The sequence below is a fragment of the Meleagris gallopavo genome, chromosome Z, assembly GCF_000146605.3.
Source record: "Meleagris gallopavo isolate NT-WF06-2002-E0010 breed Aviagen turkey brand Nicholas breeding stock chromosome Z, Turkey_5.1, whole genome shotgun sequence".
Taxonomy (NCBI): domain Eukaryota; kingdom Metazoa; phylum Chordata; class Aves; order Galliformes; family Phasianidae; genus Meleagris; species Meleagris gallopavo.
Window position 1 is genome coordinate 58,822,345 of NC_015041.2, and position 18,220 is coordinate 58,840,564.

Consider the following 18,220-nt stretch of genomic DNA (forward strand, 5'->3'; position numbering starts at 1 on the left):
GGTTCCCTAAAGGCAACATGAATGCCCAAACATGACCTGATCCCAAAGGGTCTATATACATTGGTGCAGTGATGGCAGTAGCTCAGTGTTAGCTATGAGGTCTCGTGGGCAACAGCAGGTGTACTGCTACTCCAGATGTTAGCAGGAGCTTGACAGCATGCTCATCTCAGGTGTGAAAGGCCAGCAGCCCTGAATAGAAACTTACGTCCCTCCGCTCAAACTGCTCCAGGTGGCAGCAACCTCTTTTTAGTGTCAGCAAGTCTGACAGGGGAGACCTGAACCCAAAACACAGAAAGAAATTGCAGTGTAGGCCTGTTGTGAGTACCTGTTGTATATGACACTAGGAGCTCCGCAGACAGCTATTCTTGTATTTTCAGGTTCAATCAAAGTTTCGTTCTTACTGATTATTCTGCGTTAGTTTACAGAATACCTGCTTGCTTGAATATATCTTTACTCAGGCTGAAGACAGAGCTGACCACAGCTAGATATGTAAATTGTAAAAAATGCACTATGCTTTAAGGAGAGCAATGATAGAAACTTAAGCTTGAGAATATATACGTTCAATAGAAGGTGCAATGAAAGTAGGACCAACTAAGTAGGTAAGACTAAGTTGTTTGTTTGTCTGTTCGTAAAGGTGTTTTCTAGCATTTAAGTACAATCAAAAGGAAAATCTCTAATGGATGAAGGTAGCATTATCTTCAGCTCTGTACAATGGCATGATTAGACAGGAAACTCAAAATGCTTTTAAGAGGAGAGCTTTTCTGCCTGGCTCAAATTCTTTAAGGTGTGTCAAATGCGTTTTACTGCCCATGTAAACCCAGAGGCACTGTTATTGTTTAGGTGGCTGGTAAGATCCTTGTGCTCATGGCTGGTCATTTTCTGCTGCACTGTGTACTAACAGAGTGCATGATGCATGGTGGCAAGGACAGCTGCGGCCAGCATGCAGGAGTGAGGAGCCACTGTGTTTAGAGGATTTGATCAGTGCTGTTTGCTTCCCAAATCCGTGCTTCAGCAGTGGTGCTGTGTAAGAGCTTATATGAAAAAGGAGCCAGAGACCTCAGAATGCAAGTTTCTGTGTTAAACCATTTGATGATGTGAATAGACATGCTGTGTTTAGTTGTTTTGAGATAGTGTTGTGTTCTGAGAAAATTACCAAGCTATCCTAGGAGAGTGATGTTGGTAATGTCTTCATCATGAGGAAATATGAGTACAGTGCGTCGGTGTTGCAGAGGAAAGAGTGAGAAGGAGAAGACCATGATTCTGGTCCTTGTTGTGCCTCCTGTGGTGATCTCCATGCTGTGGGAGACATGAATGCTTCCTGCCTCCCAGCTCCAGTTGCACGTGGGTTTCTGTGTGGGCCGGAGAAAGACTCCACGTTTTTTCCTAGCACTGTGTAATTCTACCCTGTGTTTGATGGCTGAGATTGATCCATTGAGAAATGAACATCCCCTGGTGTTGTCTCATCCTTTTCCTGATGTGGGATGAGTTGCCTGCTCTTTCTGCATGTTAGCATCTGTTTCTGCAAGACTTATCAGCTTATCAGCTGTGGATTGATTCTCAGGCTTTCTTTAGGTGTGGAAGACATTAGTAAAATACTATGTTGATAGATGCTGTGTGCTGCATGTGCAAGCCTTTCAAGAACTTAAACTGTTAAGTCATTAGTAACTTGAAAATCCAAACCTCATTTTTAGTGGCAGACCAGGACACAGGCCTGGAATAATGACAAAGTTAGGATGATAACCATTTGGGAGATATTTAAATGAAAGTTTGCTTTTGTTTTAGTGCCCTGTTCACTTTATAGTGAGTTAACTCTCTATTTTTTGTAAGTACTAATTATTTGCCATGCCTTCTAATTTTGTGAAGAACTCTTAATCTCGAGTTTAGAAAGTGCTATGGTTTGCTTTCCAGATGTTGTTTAGTCTGCAGAAAATACAGTGCTTCTCTTCAGGACTTCATCAAAGTTTTGTTCTGTTTTATTTTAGAAATCTTCCAGAATCCCTGAGGATGACATCAGGTTAAAAAAAATTAGAGACCAAAACTGTGCCAATTTCTTGGAGCCAGCTACTGCACTTGCTAAAAAGGAAGAAAAAATGGAAATTGAAGTTCCAGTTTCTGAACATAAAAGCATCACCACAGTGGCTTCACCACATCCCATAGACAATCCAACCCACTTCTTTTCTTCTGCAGCCAGCCACAATGGACTTAAGGACAGGCATGAATCTCTGGACAGTGAAGTTGCTAAAGAGATTAGATATCTAGATGAAGTGCTGGAGGCAAACTGCTGTGATTCTTCTGCAGATAATACCTTTAATGGGACATCCTCTCCTCAGCTAAGTGCAGTCACCATCATGGATGGCTCAGGAGCTTCAGTTAATGTCTCTAATGATTCAGTACCCAATGCAAGGGAAGAAAATGTAGCTGACAAGCAGGCACCCTTGGTTGTTAAACCACATGAAGCTAGTTCAACATGTGAAAGCCTGAACTCTAATGGCCATTCCTTGGGTGGATTGAAGGAAGACATCGGGGAAAGTCTGAAGATGCCGGGAAGTCCTACTTCTTCAAACAGTTCTAGAAGATCTTCTAAGGATGGAGAAACAACTCTTACAACCCTTAAGAAAGAGGCTAAGTTTGAACTACGTGCTTTCCACGAGGACAAAAAGCCCTCTAAGCTCTTTGAAGATGAAGATGAGAAGGAAAAGTACAGGGTCCGCAAAGCGAGACCATCAGAGGAAATGATAGAACTTGAAAAAGAAAGAAGGGAACTCATTAAAAGCCAGGCTGTCAAGAAAAACCCTAACATTGCCGCCAAATGGTGGAACCCTCCCCAAGAGAAGACTCTGGAGGAACAACTGGATGAAGAGCATCTGGAATCCCACAAAAAGTATAAGGAGCGCAAGGAGAGACTGCAGCAGCAAAGTGCAACACCAACATCTCCCAAACAGGTCAGCTGCTCCTTTGTACCACCAGAGCCAGTGAATATCAAGAAAGAGGATATTGTCACAGAGCAAATTGATTTCTCAGCTGCCAGGAAGCAATTCCAACTGATGGAGCATTCAGGTCCATCTCAGGGTCAGGTCCCACCAAGGCGGTCTGGAACACCCAAAATGTTTTCCGTCAAACCATTCTATAAAAGCCTCAATCCTTCAAATGCAGACAGGCCTCTCTCCACCATTACAAGACCTGTTTCAATGTATGGACAAACAGGTCAACATGAGAGTAATGAGATTACTGTTGTCAAAGCACAGAAAGTCTCCTGTTCTTCAGAGGAGGATACAAATGCTCAGAGCAACAGTGCTGACCCAATAAGAGAATTGCCATGTAGTGATAGCTCCAGAGCTGGACAGGCCTCGAAACTGTGGTCAGAGGATGGAGAATTCATGAGTGCAAGAGCTGTCTTCACGGTGGTGAAGGATGATGTACAGGGTGTGCTAGACCAGCTCCCGAAGACAGCCAGCGCCTCCTCCCCTCCTGAGGAGCTTGACTCCGGTTTGGATGACTTGTCTGTAAGATCTCAGGATACCACTGTCTTGGAGACCCTTTCCAATGACTTCAGCATGGATAACATCAGTGACAGTGGTGCCTCTAATGAAACTATGAGTGCCCTGCAAGAAAGCTCATTGGCAGATTTCTCCCTGCCACAGACCCCGCAGACCGATACTCCAGCAGAGTGCAGGGGCGAAGGCATGTCCAAATCATTCAGTGACCCAGGCTGTGACTCTCTGTCTTCTGCCTTGGCAGATTCTATGCTGATGGACAACCAGTTGGAGTACCACGCTGGTCTGCTTGTTCAGAATGCCATCCAACAAGCCATAGCTGAACAGGCAGATAAAACAAATGGCAAGGAAGTGAAAGTCCCAGCAGAGCAGGATATCTCTGCCAAAGAGCAGCAGGCCACCACCAGGCTATCTCCAGCCTCCAAGGAGCAGCAGAACCCAGTGTTTAAGCCACCCCAGGTGTCTTCACCTGTTCAAGAAAAAAGGGACACCATACCAAAGACTTCAAAAGAAGACAACTCAGGACTCAGGGAAGGGAAGAGTTTGCAGCAGTCGCCAGTGTACTCTGCCTGCCAGCCATTCCTTGTGGAGGAGAACAGGCACGAAGTCAGTTACTTCAGCAAATATTCAGAGGCAGCTGAGCTGAGGAGCACTGCCTCCATCCTTGCCACACAGGAACCTGAAGTGACCGTGGGCCCTTTCAAGTTACGATCAAGGAAGCAGCGGACTTTATCAATGATAGAAGAAGAAATCAGAGCTGCCCAGGAGCGAGAAGAGGAGCTGAAGAGGCAGCGGCAAGATCTGCAGATGGCACCAAGCCCTGTTACGAAGAGCGCACCACTCCTGCCCACCAGAACAGTGTCTTACAAAACTGCACCAGGTAAGAACCCAACACAATGAAGAGGAAATGTAATGCAACAAAAAGGTCAGATCAGATTCATTTTTTTGCCATTTTTACTGAATGCAGCATGGAATTGGGAGAGTTGCCATGAATTTATCTTCTTGGAAACTCCAGTATTCAAGCAGGAGGAGGGCATGCAACAACCCAGATTTCCCTCTGTGTGGAAATGTCCAACTGGGGACGCTTTCTGTTTTTCCCAAACATAGCACAGAAGTAATGATCATATCCTATTGATCATTATTAGAAGATAATGCACCGCATTCATCTTATGCCACATTGTAGCATAATGTGTTTATCACTGCTCTCCTCCAATCACCCAAAATTAAATTTAGCATCATCATGAGAAATGATTGGCAGCATTTTTTGCAGGTATGCAGCTATTTGAAAAATGAGCATACAAAGCTCTTGCAAGTCATTAAGGAAGTGCAAAGATAGCTGGAATTTACAGGTTTTAGATCAGATTTTGTTTGTTTTGCTTTCTCTTATCAGATGTTACTTGGCTTTCTTGATAAACTTGGGTAAAAATATGCCCAGAGCTGAGCAGTGGTATGTATTTCAGTTGATGTCGTGCATTACTGCATTGCACAGGTATAAGAAACAAAGTGTTTAGTGGGTTCAGTATAAGTCCTATTCTGGCTGATCAGCTTCTGGTTCTTTGTGGTGGCTGGCATGCACAACAGTTACAGTGTAAAAGTTTTTCTCTTCCCCCTTTGAAAAAACTGAAATAGCACTAGTCCCTTCCTACTGTGTCATGAAAACAGCAAACAAAACGAAAAACAATAGCACTTGTCTAGCTTATTTCTTTTGTAGTGATTTCCATGAGTATAGACCTGAGTGTGCCTTGTAAGCACTCGAAAGTTTTTATTAAGCGTGGTCATTGTGAAGAAGTATTAATTTTACCCAGTGTATTTATAGTCCATCCTTTTTCGATTGATGTAAGCATAATTGAGTCAGTCAGTGCTGCTTCCAGAGCTTTTGCAGTTAGTCATGCTTCCAAAACTTGTGCAGGATGTTCGTTTTCTTATGAAATCCACTGAAGACTTCAAGCAAGGCTGGACTGAGTCCCTTAATGCAATCTAAGTTTTGAGCTTAAGTGTCACACAGCATATAAATAGCTAACACTTGGTTTTGTTTCTTCCATAGAGGGAATGATTTTAACCTCTGTTTCTTGCCAAAAAATGTAGCAGATGTTGATAATTTCTTTGAAGTACTATTTTTGCTGCTCTTATTTTTTGATAGAGAGCCTCCAGAAATTGGTGTGCATTGTGCAACAATGTCTGGCAAGATGACAGACATGGCACTGTGGCTCTCAGCTCTCAGCTCATTGTGTGAAGGTGTGCTCATGACCACTTCATAAAACAGCACCATCTGTAGCTCTGTGTGCTTGAAATGAGGCATTTTACTCACAAGTGGTTTTGGAATAGCTGCTGACACTAGTGCTTGTTTTAACAGAGCACCTGGGAAAACAGTATATTTCTGCTACTTCTTATTCCTCTATACAGCAAGACATTTACTTTGTGTCTGATGATAAAATGCTTATTGTAATTTATGTTTTAATGCTAATGATGAGTTTATATTTGTAATGAATCATTACAGTTTCCTGTAGAAGTCCAACTGCCATATGTATGGGAAAGAAAATTGGGATGTATTTGCCAGTGACTCAAACTACTGCAATCTGCAGCTGGTGACAAGGCAAAGAATTAATTTCTCGGAAAAGATGAATATGTGTAATGATGTAATTGATCAAAAGAACCAAAAAGATCATTGTCTGTTTTTTTCCTGTATCTTCTACTTTCACTGCTTTCCAAGCAGTGGATGTGTTCAGCAGAGCTCTTTGCTGGTGTAAGATGGCTCAGTGCTTTTGACATTCCAGGGTGAGTACCATCAACTTACCTCATCTGTGCTACCCCTTTGTCCAGCTCCTTTGAGGAGGTGCAGTAAGTAATCAGATTGCCTCCCAGGTTGCTTTTTGGTGATGAACTGGGCAGGTCTGCTTCTCTAGGACACCTGGTGGTTCTTCGCTTAATGCTTTGAGCTGTCACTGTACTGTTCAGACAAACCACAAAGGAATGCAGTGAACTGAACTGCTATTTTGACTAAGTGTGAAAGGCTAGCACAATTTATGTGGCTGAGATAACTGCTAATTGCTTCAGATAGCAAACAGGCTGTTTTGCCACCCTGGCATACAGCTTCGTAGAACTGAGGGTGACACCACACTTGGCACCTTCCAGCCATTGTCAGTGCAAGACGCAAGGTTCCTAGTGACCAAGCTTAGTAACAAGTATCCTTTAAAGCTGTTTGGGTAGTATAAGAGCTGCCTTCTAACCCATCTCAAATCTCTGGAGCAAAACTCAGTGCTATTTCAGCCATGTGTTGTGCATAACAGAACAAGACCTTATCTGGGGTAATAATGTTTAAGAATCACAGAAAACCTCGAGTTGGAAGGGATCCCCAAGGACTGTGGGGTCCAACCCCCAGCTCCACACAGCACCACACAAACCCAACCCCTGAGGCCATGCCTGCTGCTCTGGGGAGAAAAATACTTGTGAAATTGTATTTCAGAGTGAGCAGTTCCCACACTGCTTTGGTGCAGCACTTCCTGCTTGTGGCAGGGTGTTGAGCAGCTGCATAGCAATCCAGGAGTTTGCTCCTGCAACATGTGGGGTGCTTGCCATCCCTTGTGGGCAGAAAAGCTGGGCTGTTTAATAGTTCCTCTGAACAAGTGTATGACATAGTGGGTTCTCGCCTATATTTTATGATGATCGTGTATGTCCCTTTTATTATGAGTACCTAGAATATGAAGAATTTGTATCTTAACTGCATGTAGTGCCTGGCTATAATAATTCCCTTCAAAAGAAGTGTATTTTTAAAGTGTGAAAATAATTATATGAGTGGGCTGCACTCGGTGGAGACTTTTCAGTTAGAGAAAAACCCATCATGAATATGTGCTGTCTCATCACAGCTTGGGGAAATCCCCAACGTGAGAAGCCATGCCTAGAAAAAGCTTTCCTGAAGCTGCCCTATTGGCCTTTCTGATGTTTGTGACCAAAGCACTGCCACTTGAGGCAGAAGGCAGTGTTGCACACCGTGCTCACCCATGCTAGAGCTCAGCCCCATCCATGTATGCATGCGTCTGGGAGAGTTCCCCACCAATCATCCATCCTCATTTTCAGTTAGTAAGTTGGATGGGAGACTTTCAGTGGAAAGCAAAAGCCCAGGGGGACACTGCAGTTTATGATGGCAAGTGATCATGTATCTTTTGATGTCAGGTAACTCTGTGGAGTCTGGCTATGGAGAGTAAGCCTCTGTCTTGCTTCAGCCTGCAATTTCCCCCTCTTGTTTTTCACCAAAAAATACCTGCACTAAAGGAAAGATTGCATGTTAAGCCTCATCCCAAAGAGACATTTTGCAGAGTGGAATGAGAAGCAAAAATTCTGAGGCAAGATACTTCCAATATCTGTGACCATTGCAAAACTTTTAATGCCCGTTATAGGTGTAAAGAGTAAGATTAGGTGTAATACATATACATTAACCCCTTTTTAAAATAATTTTGAGAAAGGCCAGAGCAGAAGTGCAGCCTGTGAGCTCATGAAAGATACTGCTTGCTTACAATTTCATAAGCACCAGTGAAAGAAAAGCAAAGTCCATCATTCTCTTCTACAAGGATTCTCTGGAGCACTCATCACTCATCCTCCAGACACCTCCAGGAGAGCCTTAGCAGGCTACCAGTCCAGCTCATTTGTCATTTGCTGTCTTATTCATTCCTTAGAGGAGGATGCATGAAGTGAAAGGACATTAAAGAGCTGAGGGTTTTTTTTCTTTGCTATTTGCTTGTTTGTGTATTTGCATATTCAGGTTGTGGTGTTCAAGTTCAAAGAAGTCCACCTTTCACCTGCAATGATAATGAGGCTCCACATTTCCAGCGTGGTATTTTTGCATATATTTGAACCATCCCTGAGTTCATCTCAGGCTAGTTTTTGAAAATGATCAGTCTTGATGAATTTTGAAAAGTTTTTTGTGCAGGTGTCTTAAAGATGCCAGCAGCATCTGTAAAGTAGTTGCTCTGTGCAGAGCTCCATTTCCTTCATAACCTGGCTAATATGTTGGCTGGTCATGGTTCAGGCTCCTGTTCCAGGGCCTCTCCTCTGTTGCTCTTTCCTTCCTTTGCAGCAGACCAGCTGAGCATGCACAGCCCATTCTTCCTCTTACAGCAGCTGCTTGGACACCCATCAGGCTTCTAGGCATGGATGTCCCCTTCCTCAAAACCATTCTTGCTCCCCAGGTACTCTGCAGAGGTTTTGGTTGGGATGGGAGTTCATCCATTCCCAGTTCTTCCAGGTCTTTGGTTTTACACAGAGCTGCCAGGCAGTGCCTTGCACACAGCTCTGAATTCCCCCTTTCTGAGCTTCCCCTTCCTCTGAGCACTGAGTAGAGCATTTCTCAAAGCAGCTTTGGCCTGCTGTGAGTGTAAGTGAAGAAATAAAGAGAAATCAAAATTCTGAGTTGATGAAGCCAGAGATTGGCAAGCTGTCACCAAGACTGAGGCCACAGAATATTTATCAGAATTTGTCTAAAAGAGGGAAAAACTGTTAACAGGTGAAGCCTTAGGGTGTTTATCCAATACTCAGTGTCTTGCAGCAGGGACTTCAAAGGACTGCCTTCCTCTGGAGGACACTGCTAATAACACGTGTGACCTGGGGCTGCTGTTTTCGCTGGTACCCCACTGTTTGGCTGAGAGCATGGATATCATCATTACTGAGCGCAGATTTGGGAAAGGACCACCTGCAGCGTGTGAGTGAATTGGGTGGCAGGCACAGGGCTGCAGAAGTGGAAAGCACCTATGATCATTGTATCCTGTGATGCTTTTAAGCTGAACCTACGTACTGCCTGAGAGCAGTACTTATCCAGATGGAAATCTGCCAGAAGAAAATTAACCCATCAACATGTCTACCTCAGCCTGAACTGGCAGACTGCGTCTGCACCAGAGCCAAGAGGTTGCAAGAGCCCTGAAGCCTCAGACATCCCGTCATCTCACCACAACCTAACTGCTGGCTCTGCCAGGCACTGCTATTAGCATGGGAAGGATTTCCACCTGCTTACCCATTTTCACCACATTTTTAGGAAGAGACCTGCTCATCTGTGAAAAGCAGTCAAAACGAGGCTGTGAATTCCAGTGTTTTTAGTGGAATTCATCCACATACATGGGGAAAACAATTGCATAAAGGGTGATCTCATGTGGTCGGAGACTGACAAACCGCTGTTTTGCTGTGGGGAAGGCACATTTCTACCTTGGCTTCTCTATTTGTGAAAATGAAACCACAGCACCATTCCTGTCAGCACTACACAGTATACACAGCACAGCCATGTGTTGCTGCTGGATTGCTGCCACAGCATAGAAATGGATGGCTCTTCCATTGGGTAGGGTAGATCTGCTTGTAGCAATCTTCTAAAATGCAAATCCCCAGATCCCACTCTTTGTGTCACTTTCCAGGATGGAAGGGGCTCACCTGTAGGGCTGATCAGTATGCGTTGGGTCTGTGTCTTCAGGGAGCTCAGAGAAGCTGTATGGGACAACTAAGAAGTCACTTATTACTACAAGAATGAAGTAATACAACAGCATACCTGGCCCTTAACCAGGCCTTTCATTTCCAGCTCACTCTTTACTTTTACTGGTCCTAATGATCAGGATGATGGTTGCTTGTGGAAATACCCCCTCTGCATCCTACTAGGGTGTTTCAGGGTGATTGAATTCCCAGCCTCATCCCTGCACCAGCCATCTTAAATTGAACCTTTAATAACAAGCGACACTGGGTTTTTCCGTGCTGGTTAGAAATGAAATGAATCTAGCAGGGGTATTTCTTGTAATTCTGGCTCTGGTTTCACTTCTTTCATTAAGCTTCTGATGTCTCTTTCAGGAGGTTCCATGGCTGCTCTCTAGTGGTTACCACTGTTAATGACACTTTTTGGAAAAAGCTGGGTTTTTGCATCAGCAACAGGAAGTTTCACGAAAATCTGCACGCTCATTCTGGTTACTTCCCTTATTTGTATGGTTTGGGGGTTGTTTGTTGGTTGGTTGGTTTGTTGGTTTGTTTTCCTTTCCTCATCCATTGAACAGTCTCATTTCTAAGAGATGCCATGCCATGGAGAAGGGAACCTGATTTTCTTCAGCAATAGCTTTTTCCCATCATAGCTAAGTATTTTTCTGATGTGAGCAGATAAGAGCCGTTCTCACTTATTCATTTCTGCCATCAGCCAGGACAGGACCCTCTCACCTTATTCCCGCACCCACAGCCAGCCAGCCCTCACTCTTACCACTGGGTCAAGCCAATTGCTCATCCCACTGACATGTGCTGCACTGTCACCTGTATCAGTGCACGGCTGTCTTCCCAGAGGGTGCTGATGTTTCCCCAGTTCCCCCTAGCTCATTGCACTTGTCTCCCTACCCTGTCTGGCTGCAGCTTGTGGGAAGTAATTTGGGGGAGAGGAACACCAGAGAACTGTGCAAAGCTCTCAGCAGTTATAAGGCAGGTGAAAAGTGGGAAGAAACATGGGAAGAAAAAAAAGCCATCAATGTTTAACCAGACTGCCTTCTCTGGATATCTAATGCATGGTGGTATCCTGTGCACTGCACTGTCTGAGACAGAAAAAAAACCAGTTTGTGGTTTTTCAGCACCTTATGTAAGTTTTCAAACCACTGCTATGAGTCTTATAAGAGGGGGGTAATGCAGCTGGATACTCTGGTAAACAGTGATGATGGGTTAAATGTTCCTTATGTTGTTTGATAATTTTGCTAGATTTTGTAGACAAGTTTTGTAATATTTTGATACAGTGGGCTTCAAGAAGAAGGAGGAGGCGAATGTTTTAAAAACCCACCAACTGTTCCAGTTTGTCAGGTTGTTTCACAGGTTTCATTCCAATCTGTTTCTTCATTCAGACACCACTGAAAATGCTTATCCTGCTCTCTTCTGGAAACAACTTGTGAGTCCTTGAGCTCAGAAGGGATTCTTCTTCTTCTTGTCATTGCAGGAAAGATAGAGAAAATCAAGCCTCCTCCATCCCCCACCACAGAAGGCCCTGCTTCACACTCCGACCTGCAGGCTGAGGAGCCTGCAGGAGCCCAGCGACCCAAGAACCTGATGGAGACCCTCATGGAGGATTACGAAACACACAAAACCAAGAGACGAGAGAGGATGGATGACAGCAGTGTAAGTGCGCTCCTCCTTTTCACTTCCTGCTGATCACAGTTACTGAGAGTTAATTCCCTAGAATCTGTTCAAGTCACCTTGCAGGTGTTGAAGGGCTGTAACATATTGTAAGGGCCAGCATGTTAGAAATGGAAGGATGAGGGCTGATGGGATGGAAGACAGTGTCTGTGAAAATGTCAAAAACAGCTCACATTAATTTCTACGTTGACTAATTATTAATTAATATTGAGAACAGTAGGTAGTTGCCCTGAAATTGGTAGGTTTTTTAAATTCACCTGCCATCAAGATTTACTAGTGGGTTGTTTTAACAGCTGCTTTAACATTGTGGATCAAGCATATATTCATGCCTTTGTTTGTTGACTCACAAAGTCCAGTCCCAGAACGCTTGGAATTGAAAGTAAGTATGTGGTAGCCCTCCTATAAGTAGTCCTCTGGAGAACTGGAGAGGGAATGTCTCAGAAAAAAACCACCGTGGATCCCTCGGTATGCTGTCTCCCACTGGATTTGTTGTCTTTTTTCTCCACACAAACAGAAAATTGGCCAGAAACAGAAGATTTCAGTTTGTGAAAGGGATGCCTGGGTTTCAGCAATTCCTATAGCAGTTTAACCTATCACCCTCTTTACTGAAGGCAATAGTAAGAGGAGCTATCAATTTCATAGCTGGAAGTCCCAAAATCCAGGTGCATACATTGCACAGCCTGTTTCTCAACAAAGCGTGAGATGTTTCTTCTTCACACTTTGAATTTCTGTGGGGAATCAGTGCAGAGCAGTGAGATGTAAGTGAGATACAAAACTTCTTAAATGTGTTTTGTGTTTGCTGAAGCAGCCGGAGCCCTCCAGACACTTCCCAGAGATGTCAGAACAATTATCCCAGCTGCAAGGAGCTCATGCTCCAAGCAAATCACATTCTAGTAAGTCTCATTGATGGCAGAGTCTGATGAGGGATGTGGAAGTGAAGTTTTATAATGTGGATACCAGGCAGTGCTGTTCTGGCAGCTTCTAATAATTGTGAATATTGCATAGAAGCATAAGGGGTCGAAAGGGATGAAACGCAGAGGGATCCTGCTGCACTTCTGCTGGTTAACCAAAACACAGAGGAGGGATAACTCAAAATGCAGGCAGATAAGTCTCTGAAGCACAGCAGAAGCTTTTTGGTCCCTTCTCCTACTGAAGGCCTTGAAAAACCTCCATCAGCTTCATGAAGCAAATCTGGTGGCTCAAAACCTCATCACAGTGAAGAAGCTGCATACTCACCATGTGCTTATCCTCAACATACTAACCCCATCAAGAGTGAGCAGGGCTTGCCCTCACTGAAACCTTCTCACACAGCTTTGATAGCCGCATGTTGTAGGTAAGGTGTCATTAGTGCAAGTGGACAGGTTCTTTCCAGGTACCTGTGTGTAAAACTCCTCAGGTGCATGCACTGGTGCTTCCTAGACACATCTTTGCCAGGATTGTTTTGCCTGTTCTTGCAATTCAAGGCATGCCCTGATGTCCTGGCTGGGATCACTGATCTCTCAGCACCTAACCAGGTGTGCCCTGCCTGTGTCTAACAAAACAGAAGAGCACTTCCGTGGCCTGTTAAGGCAGTGGCAGAAGTCAGCAGATGTGATCACCTCTATGGGATCTTTGAGAGGCTTAAAGTCTGTGGAAATTCTCCATCACATGCTGAGTACTGGTCTGTAGGGCTTCAGTTTCTCCCTACACAAAGGTGCACCAGAAGGCAGAAGAGTTCCAAGAGAACCTGATCCCTGCCTCTGCCTTCACCACCACCTGCTTTGTGTTTGACTTGAGTGGCTACAGCAGAGCAGCTCTGGCTGGGGATTGCCGGTATGTTGCTTTTCAGAGATGGAGAGCAAACCAAGTGTATCTGCTTTTGGAAGAACTTCACTGCTCTGCCAAGTGGGCAATTTCTTCCGAAGAGGGTGTATGGGCTTAGCAGGTGAGGAAAAAAAGCATCAGTAAAAAATGAGTCAAGCACCAACAGTAAACAAGACTGAGACAGGCCAAGCGTGTCATTAAAAAAAAAAAACACAAACACCAAGTGGACTAATGTTTTGTGTTTGTTTTTTTTCATGACACCAAGTTGCTTGAAATCCTGTTCTCTGAGATGTGGAAGTTCTTACAATTTATGTTGTTCTTGTTTCCTAGTTGTAATATGCTTGTTCAATGTACTAATGCTGGTCTTTTCCCTTTCTACCAGTACACCTGTAAATTACTGTCTAGCAAGGTTACTTCAGAGGTACTTTTCAACTGCTTATTTATTTTTGCTTCCTCTTGCATGGTGGTTCCCAGTGCATGTTGCTGCAGTTTGCATTTTCATGCTGTGTGCCAGTACTGTTTTGTATCAAAACTGGGATGCAAATGTGTGTGGGGGATATCCCATCTTATCTCCTATCAGCCAGTGTTTGTATGGCTGGTTTTCTCTCCCCTGGATTCTTGTTACAGCCCCTGGCATGGGAGGGGTTGCAATTAAAAGGTTTGAAGCTGCAGCCCAGGATTGAGGCATTCCTGAGGCATGAAGTGAGAACTTCTGTGTTGCCATTCTGCTGGCAAAGCCACGCCTGGGGCCCAGGCACCCTCAGATACTGTGTGCATTCCTCCATCGCTGGCTAAAGAGTATGTAGCAGTAACAAAGTGCAGCATTTTGGAAGACATCACCATACCAACCTTTCTTTGATAGAAGAAGAGAGGCAGATGTGAGTGCATGGTCCCAGCAAGGGGAATGGTGTGAGCATGTCCCTGTGCGTCGCAGTGTGATGAATGACCACAGTCCTACCACTTCATATCCACGCTGGTCTCAGTGTAGAAGAAACCCAGAGCTGATTAGAATAAGGGTATTTTTAGTGGCATTTGGCATTCTGGCAGAATGCGCGAGGTAATAACTTGCACTGTTTTTTTAGGAATGAGGTGCTCAGTAACATGGACATTTCAGTGGCCTGTAGTTTTCTGTGCAGGTGTACTTGTGAATCTGGGCTTCTCTAAGGGACACAAACAGGTTGTAGTAATGGCTGACACTCATCTGTCCAGCACCAGCACTGTGTTACATACTCATACCTCCCACTATTCCCCCATCTCATAGCATATCTTCTCCACATCAGGCTCCTCAAGACAGGTACATGAATGTCATCCTGGAGAGTAAAGAAAAATAAAAACTATGCCTTCTCCTATTCGTTAATTTATTGTGGGTTTTATCTTACTGCTAGTCAGCAGTGACTGATCCTTGTGTGGAGCATTTCTAGAGAGTTGAGCAGTGTAGGAGCTTCCACAGTAGTGGTCAGGGCATCACATACTGTGAGAGGCAGGAGCTCAGAGGCAGGCTCGATGTGCCTGCCTTGAGGAAGGGTACTGGGATGAGGAGCAGCGAGCTGGAAGGCGATGTGCATGAATGGGGAAGGGGAGAAGATGTGTGTTTTCAGCTTGGCCACGAAGTAAGCTATTACCCAAAAGAGCCAAGTCTGTGTAAAAAGCACACCCTTGTGCAGTTCTACAGAGACCACTGATAACCGTGTGCCTGCACAAGTGGAGACTGTACTCATCCTTAAAAACAGCTGCTTTTGTCTTTACAGGTCTAAGTATATTGGTATATACTTAGTATCTTGGTATATATATATTGGTACCAATATACTAAGTATATTGGTGTATACTTAGCATATACCAATAGTATATACTATATAGTACTTCTATACTAAGTATAATGCCAAGTATATTGGATATACTTGGCATTAACCTGACTTTGCTAAATGCCAGTCATACTGTAGTTGGTAACTGTGGTTAGGTAATTCTGACATCGTTTTCTAACGTGACTGCTGAAAATTTTTGATTTATGAAATAAAAAACCAACAGACTGATGGCAGAGGACACACAGCTTGTACTATAGTACTGACCAGCAGCAGTAGTACTCTTACTCTCTTGTTTTGGATAAGAATGTTTTGATTCCACCAGCCAGCTCCTCAATATGCTCGCTGGAGGTCAGCTATGTTCAGGGACTAACACTGAGTGGGCACAGTGCAGAAAATACCTTTGTGCTGAAGTAGCTGTTCATCACTCAGTAGCTCTAGCTGTGTGGTAAAGCATTTGATTTTCTGTTACTTCTTTGTGCCTGATGTGCTTCCCTGGAGGTGTCTTTCTGCAGGGAGGTGGCAGAATGTCGACACTCCAATCTCTGCATTTTCTTATTTCTCTTGCTCTTAGTTCTTCCAGGTCCAAATGGGAAGAATTAGTAATATATGAAGCTCCAGAAAAATCTGTTTGCTTCCACATCGGTTTTGCTGTACAGTGTACAGTGCTGTTTCATTGTACAGTTTCACTGTACGGTGAAAATTAGCTTGTATTGTACAGTAGTCAGTTTCACTCAGCCCCAGGTGGTGGGAACATGCTGTGGACCGAAGCATGTCTTTATTCTCTTTACCAGTAAGAGAGCAGATATTGTGCCTGAAAGAGTAAAGTGCAGGACAGATCAGTCTCCATCTCTAGGATGGGTAAACAAATTAATCTTGCACTTGATGGTGATAGCTCTTTTGATCTTTTTTTCCAAATCTTCAAAAGCACTTGAAATCTGTCGAGGAAGAGCCTCTGAAGTTCTCAGCAGAACCCAGAGCTGCAACAAGAAGATTGGTGCAGCAGTTTTTTACAGGGCAGTTTTACAGCCCTACATCTTGGTACACATTTCTGCTCCATTCCAATTTCTGCACTCCAGATCCTCCCTTTTGATATACCTACTGGTCACATTACCCAAATACAACTACTTATATCGTGTTGCTTTTTTCATGGATGTTGTCAGACCAGGCCACCAGGCTAAGTGCGAGCCAGTTGCCCACCCTATGATTCCTTTGGAGCCCACCCCCCCATCTCAGGTGGTGTAGATGGTCTCATCTATGGGTACATGTGGTTCTGTGGTTCCAGCTACTAGGCTGGGAATCTGGGCTCAGAGCTCAGCCTGGCATCCATCTTCACTTTCTGCTGACTGATCTGAAGGAAAAATCCTCGGATTTTCCAAATCATGGCTTTTACAAACACCACCAAAGACCACTGCAACAGGATGATTTCCAGCAAGGAAGACACTGACCAGAAATTGTTGTAAATTATGTAAAATCCCTTTTATTTTCAGCTACCATAAACCAGGCCAAATTCAGGAGATCTCTCTTGGATGTGTCACTGCTCTGTGACAGTGTCAGTTTCAGTTTAAAATTTGTGCTGTTCTTTTTTTTAATCCAAATTCCCTTATCTAGTGGAGAAAACAATAATTTTCTTAGTTTTTCTTAATTGTTATCCTACACTGGCCTCATTAGTCTCCTAGTTGTTGCCTATTGCCACTTGAAGAAAAAAAAGACCCAACACAATGCTTTTTTTTTACCCTTCGTTGCTAACCATAGAGTAGCCTCTCTAATTTCTTATTCTGAGACAGTGACGATGCCCTGATAAGTGGTTTTATTTCTCCATTGTTCAGAGACACGTTTTGGAGTGTATTCCCATGGCTTGGGCACTCAGCACCCCAGGCACGTAGCTTAAACCTCCAGCCCTCAGCCTTGCAATTGCTTCACTGCACTGCTTGCAGCTAATATCCCAGAAGGATTTCCTCATGGATTCCTTTTTTCCCTCAGATGAACCATTGGTTTTCTGGGCGCATTCGCCCTCTACTGGATAAAATAAAATCTGTCCAACCTTGCTCCCACTCCCACTGCTTAGTGAAAGACAGTGGGCATGGCACAACTCCCCAGGGTAGTGGACACGGCCCCGAGCTACCGTACTTCAGGGAGTGTTTGGGCACCGCTCTCACCCACAAGGTTTGGGTTTGTGTAGTGCTGTGTGGAGCATGAGTTGGACCCCATGGTCCTTACAGGTCCCTTCCAACTTAGTTCTGTGATTCTTAAAATTCAGCTGCTTATTTCCGCCCCATCCATCACCTCATCTGACTTCTATGCAGAGGAATCAAATGGCACTGCCTTATCTCAGAAGGCCACTTTTGTGCAGAGCAGCATGCTGGAGGCTGTAGGACCTGGGAGGGAAGCCATTAGCTGATGGAACAACCACATATTGTTGTTCGAGTTTTTTTACTCCTTTTTTTTCTTTCTTTTTTTTCTTACTGGCTCTTTAAACTTAAGAACTGGGCTTCTGCAAGAGGACTGGTGCAGGCAGGCATACAGTGTTCTGTATCTGCAGAGGAGCGCATTGTGTGCACACCCCATGCTAGCACCCTTTGATCCACTCTGAATTATTTTTTTAAGTTTGTTGCACACGTATTAAAACTGTTCCTTACCTAGAATAATTGTTTCTGTGCATGCACATGTGTCCATATATAAGACGCATACTGTATGTGCGCTTTTATATTGCGTGCATATGTTTGTGCATATATATTATATATATATATACCTATGTGTGTTGTTATATGTGTACATATATATGCATACATGCCTCTCTACGTATAATACACCTACTGGATGTGTGGATTTTTATGTCTGTTCATCCAGTGATGTGACGGATGTCCTCTTCTTCTGTCCCTCCAGGTGCTGGAGGCCACCAGGGTGAACCGCAGGAAGAGCGCGCTGGCGCTGCGCTGGGAGGCCGGCATTTACGCCAACCGGGAAGAGGACGAGTAGCTGTGCAGCAGCACCTGCTGA

General features: G+C 44.2%; 1 protein-coding gene across 2 annotated transcripts; it reads left to right on the forward strand.

The window, feature by feature from the left end:
• Positions 1–1,986: 1,986 nt before the first annotated feature.
• LOC100539382 (A-kinase anchor protein 2-like) lies at positions 1,987–18,220 on the forward strand. 2 transcript variants are annotated; one of them, XM_010726122.3, is made up of 4 exons: positions 1,987–4,374; positions 11,422–11,600; positions 13,804–13,842; positions 18,107–18,220. In XM_010726122.3, exons 1-4 carry the CDS (start codon positions 2,091–2,093, stop codon positions 18,197–18,199), a joined length of 2,595 nt encoding a protein of 864 aa, XP_010724424.1. In that variant the 5' UTR covers positions 1,987–2,090; the 3' UTR covers positions 18,200–18,220. The 2 variants fall into 2 exon arrangements, with proteins under 2 accessions (XP_010724424.1, XP_010724425.1); XM_010726123.3 differs by lacking the exon at positions 13,804–13,842.